This window comes from Nuphar pumila, chromosome 16, assembly GCF_984573655.1.
Source record: "Nuphar pumila chromosome 16, dmNupPumi1.hap1.1, whole genome shotgun sequence".
Lineage (NCBI taxonomy): Eukaryota > Viridiplantae > Streptophyta > Magnoliopsida > Nymphaeales > Nymphaeaceae > Nuphar > Nuphar pumila.
Window position 1 is genome coordinate 83,808,371 of NC_143264.1, and position 11,380 is coordinate 83,819,750.

General features: G+C 39.2%; 1 protein-coding gene across 6 annotated transcripts; it reads left to right on the forward strand.

Moving 5' to 3' along the window:
• LOC149813902 (phosphatidylglycerophosphate phosphatase PTPMT2-like) lies at window positions 1–10,675 on the forward strand. 6 transcript variants are annotated; one of them, XM_089991692.1, is made up of 8 exons: window positions 1–285; window positions 752–860; window positions 1,493–1,763; window positions 3,298–3,420; window positions 4,270–4,363; window positions 9,408–9,490; window positions 9,585–9,674; window positions 9,940–10,675. In XM_089991692.1, the coding sequence occupies exons 3-8, from the start codon at window positions 1,551–1,553 to the stop codon at window positions 10,372–10,374; spliced, it is 1,038 nt and encodes a 345-aa protein (XP_089847818.1). In that variant the 5' UTR covers window positions 1–285; window positions 752–860; window positions 1,493–1,550; the 3' UTR covers window positions 10,375–10,675. The 6 variants fall into 6 exon arrangements, with proteins under 6 accessions (XP_089847818.1, XP_089847821.1, XP_089847817.1 ...); XM_089991695.1 differs by having other exon boundaries at window positions 1,497–1,763; XM_089991691.1 differs by having other exon boundaries at window positions 1–191.
• The last annotated feature ends 705 nt before the right edge of the window (window positions 10,676–11,380 follow it).

The window sequence follows — 11,380 nt, forward strand, 5'->3', positions numbered from 1 at the left end:
TTTGAACAAATTATTTTATATTTTTCTTGGAAAAAAGAACTAGAAAACTCGTTAGTTAGAGAGAGAGAAAGAGAGTCGTTTTCTTGGGGCTTCTAGGGTTTGTTGGAAGGGTCTCGACCGACGCAAGGAAAGCATTACAGGGAGCTCGTTCGATCTCCCCCCTACCATCTCCAATATCGATCATCCCGAGAGTGAGAAATTTCAAGTTTTTCATCGATTATTGATATTTGATTCGTTGAATCTCTTGATCGTGGCCAATTACCAGAAATTTTCTAGCCGATCATTGTATATTTTCCTTCACAACTCCAATTGTTAAGAGTTCGCCTCTTGTTCTCATTTTGATCATGCTTTGTGTACATAAAAAAACCTAATTTATTATGGTTTTTCTGACTATTATTTAAAGGCTGTCTCCAACTTGAAACCGTTGATGTGTAAGAATTGTCATACTTTGGCTTTGTCTCCAATTCCTTTTCTGATTTGGAATTTTCTATTATAATATAAATTCTCTTGAAATGCTCTATTTCTATGTGTTATTTATTAGTTATTTCGCGTATTTCTTATTGAACGTCACGGAAGCCCTAATTTATTTAAGCATACGAAGGTTCACTTTTTTTTGTCTTTGTTAAATTGCTTATCTTTTTATATGTTTGATGTGATGTTTCTGGTCTTCTTTGCCTGTTTCCAGTGCATATATCTTGAATTCAGGTTAGATTTGACGCTTTGTTTCTCTTGTTTTTTACTTCGATTCTAGGATTTTATGTTGAGGAATTGGAAACTCATTAGGAGAGGAGTTATGGGTATTACGAGAGGAAAGCCGAGGAGACGCTCTAGTTGTTGCTGGACTAGTGCGTGATGTAAAGGTATCTTTGTTCTTTTCGTTTTTGTGAAACATGGTTTCTGTGTTGTGAAGATCCACTCATTCCCGAAAACCTGTAAATCAAGAAATTGTAGTTTCTGAATGTTCCTAAACATAGTTTGAAGAGGGAAAAAAGTGAACCTCATGGATGGCAAACTATGTGGTTGTGGCTTGGTATGCAACTATATATTTGAAGATTTCATGTTGATCGGGTGTGGGTTCAATCTGCATTGAGCTCACGACTCGAGGAATTGCAATTCTTTGATAGTTCTGCACATCTCTGATGGTTGAAGGTTTAAGTTTTGAAAACTGAAGGTGCATCAATTTCTTGTATCCTAATTAAGGTGTTTATTCAAGATACACTATGATTTGATCTTAAATGGTTTCTACTGTAGCTTAAGAAAGTTGGATCTGAAAATAACTTTGTTATCAAAATAAAGTAAAGGAATGAGTAATCGATGGCTTAGTTTGTTGTCTAAATGATACGTGGTTTAAGTACATGTGGCGATAGGATGCTTTTAGCGTTTCAAAATATTTTCCAATATCCATTCTGGTATCATTTATTTGAATTTAGGTTTTATCTGTGGCTTTTTTACATGAGTTTAACTTGGAAGTTGTTCAAACATATGATGATAGGAAGGCATAATTTTGAGGAGCTTCAAGTTCAGAAAGATTTCCCTTTTTAATTGAAGGCATGTACATCGAGGAATTGGAAGAGGAGGGTGTGAGGGACCATCGTGATAACAAACTGGTATTGGATGTTTCAAGCTATGTGGTTAACCAATCAAATGCCAAAAGGGTCTTGATCGGGGCAGGTGCACGTGCTTTGTTCTATCCAACTCTTTTGTACAACATTTTCCGGAACAAGATTGAGCCAGAGTTCCATTGGTGGGATGAGGTCGATGAGGTTTGTTTTCCATATAATCAGCTCTTCTGGTTAATTGACGCAATTTAAATGCATGATGTGCTACAGTGTTCTGTGGCTCTAGAAATAGGAATTTCCTTGACTTGTTTCTTTGTTTTATATAGTAGCTTTTCTTTTTTGCCCTTGCTTCTGAGCATTATTAGAAAAATAAAATCATTCTTTCTCATCCATAATGGATAAAATAGGATTTCCTACCCAAGAGTATAGTTTTGTTTGTTAAAGGTTCTGTTGGTAGAAACTAGAAACTCTGTCTTCCATTCGTTATCATTAGAATTGCTCATTGTCAATGTAGCATTTCTTGTGAACTGACCTATCACTTATTTTCTGAGGCTGCAGAGGCCATGTGAGAGAATTGTCTACAAGAATCAATATTGATAATTTATTGGCACTTTTATAATTTCAAAGCCATAGGCATTTTACTGAGTGACTCCCATTTCCAGAGTTAAAGTTTCCCATGTCTGCCACTCTAGAAAAACGTGAACCTGTATGATTTGGTGACACTACTAAGTGCATTTGTAAATCGAATATCTACTATGAGAAAATCATTTTTTTGTTAATGGCCTTTTTCAAATTATAGTCACCAATGTTGGATGTATTTTTCAAATAACTGAGATATTGTTGTTTGCTCACAATTGATCACCATGATTTAATACTGCAAAATTATTAAAGAAATTAAGGTATTCATTTTTTTCTTTTTCTGTTTCCCTATTTTTTGTTGTTCCCCATGGTCCTAATATTATCTTGATACAATCTCAGAACGAACAGTTGGAAAAGTGATCACTGTCTTTAGAGTTGCCAATTGAGGAAGTGGGAGCGGGAAGCGAGGCACTTCTAAAATTTTAAGAAGCGGGAAGCGCAAAATGACTTAGAAGCGAACCAAAAATCGTCTCGGAAGCGAACCGAAAACAAAGAGGGAAGCGACCTAGAATTCGAGTGGGAAGCGAATAGGAATCAAGTTTTCTCGATATTGGGCAAAAAAAATTGTTAAAGGTTCCAAGCCCCCCAAAAACGAAAATTCACTTCCTGGTATTGGGAAGCAAGTGGGAAGCCAAATGGGAAGTGTGCTTCCCATTTAAAAGGGTTGCTTCCCCACGCATTTCGGAAGTGACGCGTTTCACGCTTCCGAAACGTGTTTCAGGGAAGTGCGCTTCCCCGAGTCCTATAGCGTTTCCGGTAACCCTAGTCTTTACTCTTTAGTGTAATGTTTCAATTATTACATGGTACACCATATAAGAAATTGTATGTTTGAAAAGTTTAATTAGTGAAGTGGGCTTATTCACAAAATCAGTCCTCTTAAAGAAAAGTCAATTGTCTGTCTTTGTACCTAGTTGTTGATTAGATGACATACTATGGAAGGGGAAAAACCTGGTTGCATGAGCTTCTTTCATTATTATCTTTGGATTTTGATATTTTGCATGCTCTGGTAATTGTATTATGTTAAGTCTTATCTAAAGCTGGATTCATATTACATACTTCACCTGATTGCTCGTGCTCATGCTAACACTTCAAATTTCAGTTTGTACTTTTAGGTGCTGTTCCATTTCCTAAGGATGTTCCTCGCCTAAAGCAACTGGGTGTTCAGGGAGTGATCACACTCAACGAACCTTATGAAACCCTGGTTCCTACTTCCTTGTATAGAGTAAGTTCAATTTGTGCTGCATGCTATCATCTGTCCTCTTGTGTTTGGCACGTGTTAGAGATTACGTTGAGTTTTCCATTCATTTACTATTTGCATATGTGAGAATCCTCAGTCATCTGTGATGTTTTAGAGTTTTCACCAATGTTAAAATGTATGGGAGAAAGGTGCTTGTATTAACAACTTATCATAACTTTTGAGATGGATCAAAATGCCTTTTTTCTTTAAATTTGGCATTATCTTACTGAAGTTGATGCCCACTGCCTTAGCATCACAAAGCAACAAGAACATTTTATATCAAAACGTCCATCCAAATTCTTTTCTCATGTTTGCATACTTAGTTGGATGGTATTGACAAGCAATAGTGAGGGTGTCTCACTAAATGTATGCAAGTAAACATCATGTTAAGGCAGAGCTATTGCAGGTGTATAATGTAGGTTTGGAACTTTGGATGCTGTAGAGCACGAAAGAGTTGCATCAGTGAGTTGCTCAAAGTGCATTCACAATTTAATAACGCTTATGATTAATGTGTTTCACTTATATAAATGATTGTTGACATTGTCTTTATGTTAAAAGGACATGATGATGGGCCTCCTTTTTTTCTCCTCTTTGCTTCTTATTTTCTCTGTTTCCCTAGACTAAATGTGCTACATACACCTTGCTGAATGTTACATGACACAGGCACATGTGAATCATCAAATATATATGAGTAGTCATCTTGTCAGCTGCACTTTTGTTCAATCTGGCATGCAAATGTGGGTGTTGACCATGCTATGCCATCTTTGATGCATTTTTCATTGCTTGGGAGTTAATATGTGCTTTTCCTAATTACTTTGCATGTACAAATTTCAGATTCATGCCATTGACCACCTAATGATTCCCACAAGAGATTATCTATTTGCTCCATCTTTTGCAGACATATGCCAAGCTGTGGACTTCATTCACAGTATGTAATTCTTCCATCTTCACGGCTTCTAAGATTAAACTTTTCATTGGACATGTGTGTCCATCACTGGCTGGTCATGCATGTCCATACAACATGGAAACTCTAGCATAGGTACAATATCAACAGCAGGTTACTTCACGTTATGCGAAAAAATGTATTGTTTGTTTCATTTGCATCATTGTTTACGATGTACTACATCACATGGATGCCCTATTTTTACTCTTGTGCCTTGTCCCTTACATGATATTCATAAGTGGCAGCCTAGGACAAAAAATAATCATATGTTCATCTGAGATAGCTGGTGGCATTGTCTTTCATGTTTTATCTGTCACTTCCAGGTATAGATGTTAACCCTTTAAAGAATCACAACTGGGATTTCGCTTTCTTGGGAAATCTTAGGATTTTGAACATGCTTGTTTGGTGTGATAGAAAAAAAAGGCATTCAAAGAACATTTGGCTTCATGGTGTATGTTACCACCTGAATTTTTTATTTTTCCGGAAAGATCATATTCTTTTCTTTTTGGCCAACTTCATGATCATTCTGAATCTTTGCAAAGTTGGTACTTCTATGTACCATAGACTTGTCATTCTTGCCAACTTCATGAAACAAGCTAGCTATTAGGGATACTTAAAGGTACTACGGGAACAGAACTATACAACAACAAACAACAACAACTATGCCTTCATCCCAAAACAATTGGGGTCGGTGATATGAACCAAAAAAGAAAATCATTCTGGGTCTTCCACATGAATCCTTCTCCTCCAATCATTTCTATCCAATGTCATGTCCTCAGTGAGGTTCAAAGCATTCATATCCTTTCCTATCACCTCCATCCATGTCTTCCTAGGCCTACCCGACCTCTTTTAACTAATATATTTTCCCATTTCTTCATCCTTCTAACTGGAGCATCATTAGGCCTTCGCCGAATATGTCCAAACCACGGTAAACGATTCTCTCTCATCTTATTTTCAATGGGCGCAACGCCTACCTTCTTACGTATCTCCTCGTTCCGAATCTTATCTTTTATTGTATTTCCACACATCCATCTCAGCATACGCATCTCAGCTACACTCATTTTTTAAATATGATGTCTCTTGGCAGCCCAACATTCCGTACCATATAGTCAAGCGGGCCTAATAGTCGTCCTATAAAACTTTTTCTTCAACCGCAATGGCATTCTACGATCGCACAACACTCCAGTTGCACTTTTCCATTTCATTCACCCAACCTTTATCCTATGATTTACATCTCCATCAATTTCTCCATACTTTTGAATGATAGATCCCGAATATTTGAAACAATCATCCACCGGTATTTCTTGCTCACCAAGCTTCATTACACTCCCATTACTACTTCGTTGCTTACTAAACCGACATTTCATGTATTCTGTCTTACTCTTACTCAACTTAAAACCTCTTGCTTCCAATGTCTGTCTCCATAATTCTAACTTAGCATTAACCCCAGCTCTAGACTCATAAATCAAAACAATATCATCAGCAAACAACATACACCACGACACATTTTCTTGAATTGATCTCGTAAGCTCATCCATCACTATAGCAAATAGGAAAGGGCTTAAAGCAGATCCTTGATGTAACCCAACCGTTATAGGAAAATTGGTTGTCACCCCTCCACAAGTGCGGACATTGGTTACTACTCCTTCATACATATCTTTAATTATACTAATGTACTTGAGAGAAACACCTTTCTTATCATTGTTCACCAGAGAACGTCCCTAGGTACTCTATCGTATGCCTTCTCCAAATCAATAAAAACCATATGCAAATCTTTTTTCCTCTCTCTATTTCTCTCAATAAGTTGTCTAAGAAGATGTATAGCTTCCACAGTTGATCTTCCAAGCATAAAACCAAATTGATTCTCCGATATCATAACAACCTTCCTCAACCCAGACTCAATCACCCTCTCCCAAAGTTTCATAGTATGACTCATGAGTTTTATACCACGATAGTTTGTGCAATCTTGTATATCACCCTTATTTTTATATAAAGGCACCAAAGTAGTCTTCCTCCACTCATTAAGCATCTTATTTGTCCGCCAAATCTTGTTAAAAAAATTTGTCAACAATTCTAAACCTTTCTCTCCCAAGCATTTATAAGCCTCGATAGGTATACCATCTGGACCAACTGTTCTTCTTGATTTCATTTCCTTTAAAGCCTCTGCAATTTTTTTTTTTGAATCTTGAGCATGAAGTCACGATTTATCTCATGAAAATGAATTGAGAAGTCTCCACGATCATGACTTTCATTAAATAGCTTATCAAAATAATCTTTCCATCTCTCCTTAATCTCCTCGTCTTCGACTAAAACCCTTTGCGTTTCATCTTTGATACATCTAACTATACCCAGATCCCTCGATTTCCTATCTCTCATCTTTGCAAACCTATAAATATCCTTCTCGCCCTCTTTGGTATCCAACTTGTCATAAACCTCCTTATATACCTTATCCCTCGCGTTTCAAACTACTTTTTTAGCTTCCTTCGTTGCTATCATATACTTCTCCAAATTCTCATTATCACGACTCTTAGATTTCTATAACACTCTCTTTTAACCTTAATAGCTAGTTTGACATCTTCGTTCCACCACGATGTATTTTTACCTAGCGGTGCACCGCCTTTAGACTCACCCAATACCTCCTTAGTCACCTTTCTCATGCCACCCGCTATCTTATTCCACATTGATTCTGAATCCTCCTCGAGACACCAATCAACTTCCTTAACTACCTGCTCTACAAACATTCCTTGTTTAGCTTCTTTCAGTGCCCACCACTTAATTCTAGGATCTATCCTATGTCTATCCCTTTTGCGGCATTTTCTAATTCTAAGATCTAAAATTAAGACTCTATGTTGTGTAGCTACACTTTCTCCCAGTATAACCTTGCAATCGATGCAACAACCCCTATCTCTCTTTCTGAGTAGGAAAAAATTTATCTGACTCGCATGAACCCCACTTTTAAATGTTACTAGGTGAGACTCCCTCTTTCTAAACCAAGTGTTTGCTAAGATCATATCATAGGACAAACCAAAATCTAAAATCCTTTCTCCACTTTTGTTTCTTTTTCTTATACCATAGCCTCCATGGATACTCTTAAATTCATCCCTACTAATGCCTACATGCCTATTAAGGTCACCGCCGATAAAAAGCCTTTCTCCATAAGATATCCCTTGTACTACTCCATCTAAATCGTCTCAAAATTGATGCTTAATGGAATCATCTAAACCTACTTGAGGTGCATAAACACTAATAATATTAATAATATCCGTACCTAATACTAATTTAATAAGTAAAATCTTATCACCCTTCCTACGGACCTCAAGTACATTATCTATAAACTCACGACTCATAACAATCCCTACTCTATTCCTATTCCTATTTATTCCTGTATACCAAATCTTATATCCCCAAGGTTCTATCACTTTTGCTTTCTCACCTACCCATTTGGTCTCTTGTAGACATAAAATATCAATCTTTCTCCTACACATAACATCTACTAACTCTACCAACTTACCAGTTAAAGACCCTATGTTCCAAGTGGCTAACCATAATTTTATGGTCTTGGACTATGTCACAGGGATTCGGCTAGCAAGGTGTCGCACCCGTGTCGACGCGGGTGTGGGTGCGGCACCAGGTGCGGTCTACCCGACCCTGGGTGCGTTGACCGCACCCAGGGCCATTTCGGCACACGAAAAGGCCCGCAGTTGCATCCACACGAAAACCCCTCTAAAACTTCAAAATCTTTTCGATTTGGGTGTATTACAACCCATTGCAACTTGAAACAGAATACACCCTCAACAATCGTAATAAACCCTACCCTAAATCCCAAATTTTTGATTTGGGGATTCACGACAAACCCGAACCCCCAATTTTTCGAGTTAAGAGTTACAGCAAATCCAAAGCGTGCTTGAAAACTCAGTAGTTGTGCGAAATCACAGTAAAACCTACCTTAACCGGCAAGGAGGTTGTTGTCGTGAGAGTGGAGGTCTGTCGGTGCCGCTACTGTCAAGCTCGGGCCGAGAGGGAGAACGAAAAAACAGAGGAAGATAAGAGGCAGGGGGGAAAAGAGATAGAGGGAAATGTAGAGGGCATCGATTGCTCCTGCTGGCGTGTGCAAGAACGAGAGCGTGGGAGGCAGAGAGTGGAAGAGAAGGGGTTTGGGACCCCTATTTGAGGACGGTGGTCCTCGAAAAGGTAGGAGCGCCCCGTCCTCCTGGTGGCTATGCTCCGGCCCCCTCCCCCTTTGCGATTTCACCTTGCGGGAACCACCCTCGTTTTATCGAGCAACCCGTATCGGGTTGCCTTAAATTATACTTTTTTTTCCTCGTAGGGTACGGGCCGAGTCCAAGACCCGGGATCCAACAGCGAGGTGGATCCGCGGTTCTCTTGCGGTGTGGATCCGCATGTTGGATCCAACTGTGGATCCATACATTAAAATTATTTTTAGATATTTAATATATGTTTATTATTACATTACTATTATTATTATTATTATTCCCTTTTCTAATATATATATATATATATATTTGTTTATTTATTTTTACATTTTTGCCCCTACCGCACCCTCGCACCCGCACCCGCACCCGCACCCATGTGACATAGGTCTTGGACTAACTTCTTTACCCCCACCCGTCCAACAAAGAGAGGGAACCCTTGCCTATTTGACACCACACCGGGCGCCGGTGTGACATGTTGCTTCCGGGCGACGACGTAGCAATCCTTGCCCATTTATCACTGCCTCCAGGACTATAGAGTATAGCGCGCCGCTCAGTAGGGAACGCCCCAACAAAATTCTCATATCGGTTCATATTCATAGGGTATGACTAAGTTTTTATGTTGGCTGTCACAGGCCTACCACAACCCTCCTCCTTTATCCGCGCTTGGGACTGGCGGTGTATAACTAAACAGTATACACAAGCGGAGTTTATGGGAACAGAACTATGACTGAAGAAAATCAATTTGCATTTTCTATGGACACAACTTTTCTCTCTGTGATTTTAACTTAATTACTTCTACTGTTCTTGCCATGAAGAAAATGCATCCCGTGGAAAAACAACATATGTCCACTGTAAAGCCGGTCGTGGACGGAGCACCACCATTGTTCTCTGTTACCTGGTATGTGAAGTTTTTTTTTTCGGTTTTCAGAAAGAAATCAAATGAAGATGAATAAGAATTTTTCTTGCAACTTTCTGACAAACTAGTTTTACAGGTGCAACACAAGCACATGACTCCTAGAGAAGCATATGAACATGTGCGCTCAAGCAGGCCTCGTGTGCTTTTAGCTGCTTGCCAGTGGCAGGTATTCATTTTACCATCTTCAGAGGAGTTTGAAACCGTTTCACATGTACTCCAACCAACCTCTGATCATTACCTAGATACCCAGGACATTAGCCAGTCTGGTTCGTGACAAAATTGTTTTCCTCGAATCTGAAAAAGTTTAGAACTAACCCTAGCCTTAATTACAAAATGTTGGCATCATGGTACTCTATCAATGGTGCATTTTTGTTGCTGGCTGGTGATTCCATCCCCTCTTTGTTCATTTCATATCGTTTTGTTGATTGCAGGCTGTTCAAGAATATTACATGATGACGGTGATGGAGAAGAAAAATCCTATCGACCAGATGATAGTTCCTTCTGCAAACCCACTTCAAGTTGTGCCAAAGTTCCTGGCCAGCAGGGCCGTCGTGGTGGATGATGGGTCGATCGTTGTGGTCACAGAATCTGACCTCGATGGCTATGACGATGCCAGTGGTGGTGCCACAGGCATAGTTGGGAATGACATGTGCGATGCGAGCTTTGTGTGTAAGGTTCAGTTTGCTGGTCAGGCAGCGATGGCGAGGCTGTCCTGCATGTGGCTTCGGTATCATACAGGAGCAAAGGTAGGCTCTGGAAAGGCAGGATTGCGACGGGAAAGTTTGATCAAGGGCATGGAGGGCAGTTGCTCTGGTGGGGGTGCTGAGCAGCTTGGTGGGATCAGTGTGGATATTCCCGTCTATTGAGGAGTTTCTCTTGTTTTGAATGATGATTTCCCAAGCCCTGTTATTGAAGGGCGACTGGTTAACAGGGGGGTAAAAATGAAACCGGTCGTTTCATTCTGTTGAAGCTGTGTAGGATTTGGTCAAGTTCAAGTTCTTGTTGTCCTTAGTAATTTATTTTTCCATTTGGGTTTTTTTTTATGTGAAGCATAAAAGAAGGAGTATTGTGCTCGTGTACGGTAGTTTTAGCGTTTGGTTTGTGTTCTAAAAACAATAATTAAAAGAAAAATCCTGATTCAGCAATCAGGACCAGTCTGTGTTGGGATATTGCAAGTTCTAACCCCAAATGTATAACTGGTAGGTGTCTGCCTAAACCCAGCTTTCTCTGTCTAAAAAAGAACTCTATCAACGGGGGCTCCCGCTTGTCTGGCAGGAGAAGTTAGTAACTGTCACCTTGTGTTGGACGTTGCAAGTTCGAATTCCAATGGTATGGTTGTATAACTTGTAGGGGTCAGACTAGCCCCAGTTTTTTCTGTTGAAAAAAAAAAACTCTCTCTGTAAATGGTTTTGATTTTCTAATCTTCTTGCCATTCTCTCTATTATTGGTTCGAACTGTTCTTAGTTGCTTTTTATTTACAACTTTCAAAAGTTTTCATGGGAATTTCATTGCTATTCTGGATCTTCAAAACTGGCTTTTGTTCATCATCGTTTACCATCGTTCATATAAAATACTTCACCCCACCATCATCATCAAATATAATCCACAAGCATGGGCGCAGATCAGGTCATGCTGAACATGAGCGTTTTTTATCGTGGCCGTCTGTTTGCATTTTGGATGAATGCCACGTGGTTTTGTTGACTTTTGAGCTTTTAAAATGCAAATCGGATGGCCACGATGTCAGCATGAGCAAAAACGCTCATGTTCAGCATGACCTGATCCGCTTCCACAAGCATAGCCTAAAAGATTTTTGTTTCACTATCGAGGAACCTTTGTTTGGATATTTGGCCTTTTTAAGATTTTTGTTTCACT

Excerpts from the sequence above, each read along its gene's own strand:
- LOC149813902 (XM_089991692.1), top strand. The coding sequence starts at position 1,551 with ATGTACATCGAGGAATTGGAAGAGGAGGGTGTGAGGGACCATCGTGAT. Across the intron at positions 4,364-9,407 it reads AGCTGTGGACTTCATTCACA|AAAATGCATCCCGTGGAAAA; the intron begins GTATGTAATTCT and ends CTTGCCATGAAG. Across the intron at positions 9,491-9,584 it reads CCATTGTTCTCTGTTACCTG|GTGCAACACAAGCACATGAC; the intron begins GTATGTGAAGTT and ends CTAGTTTTACAG.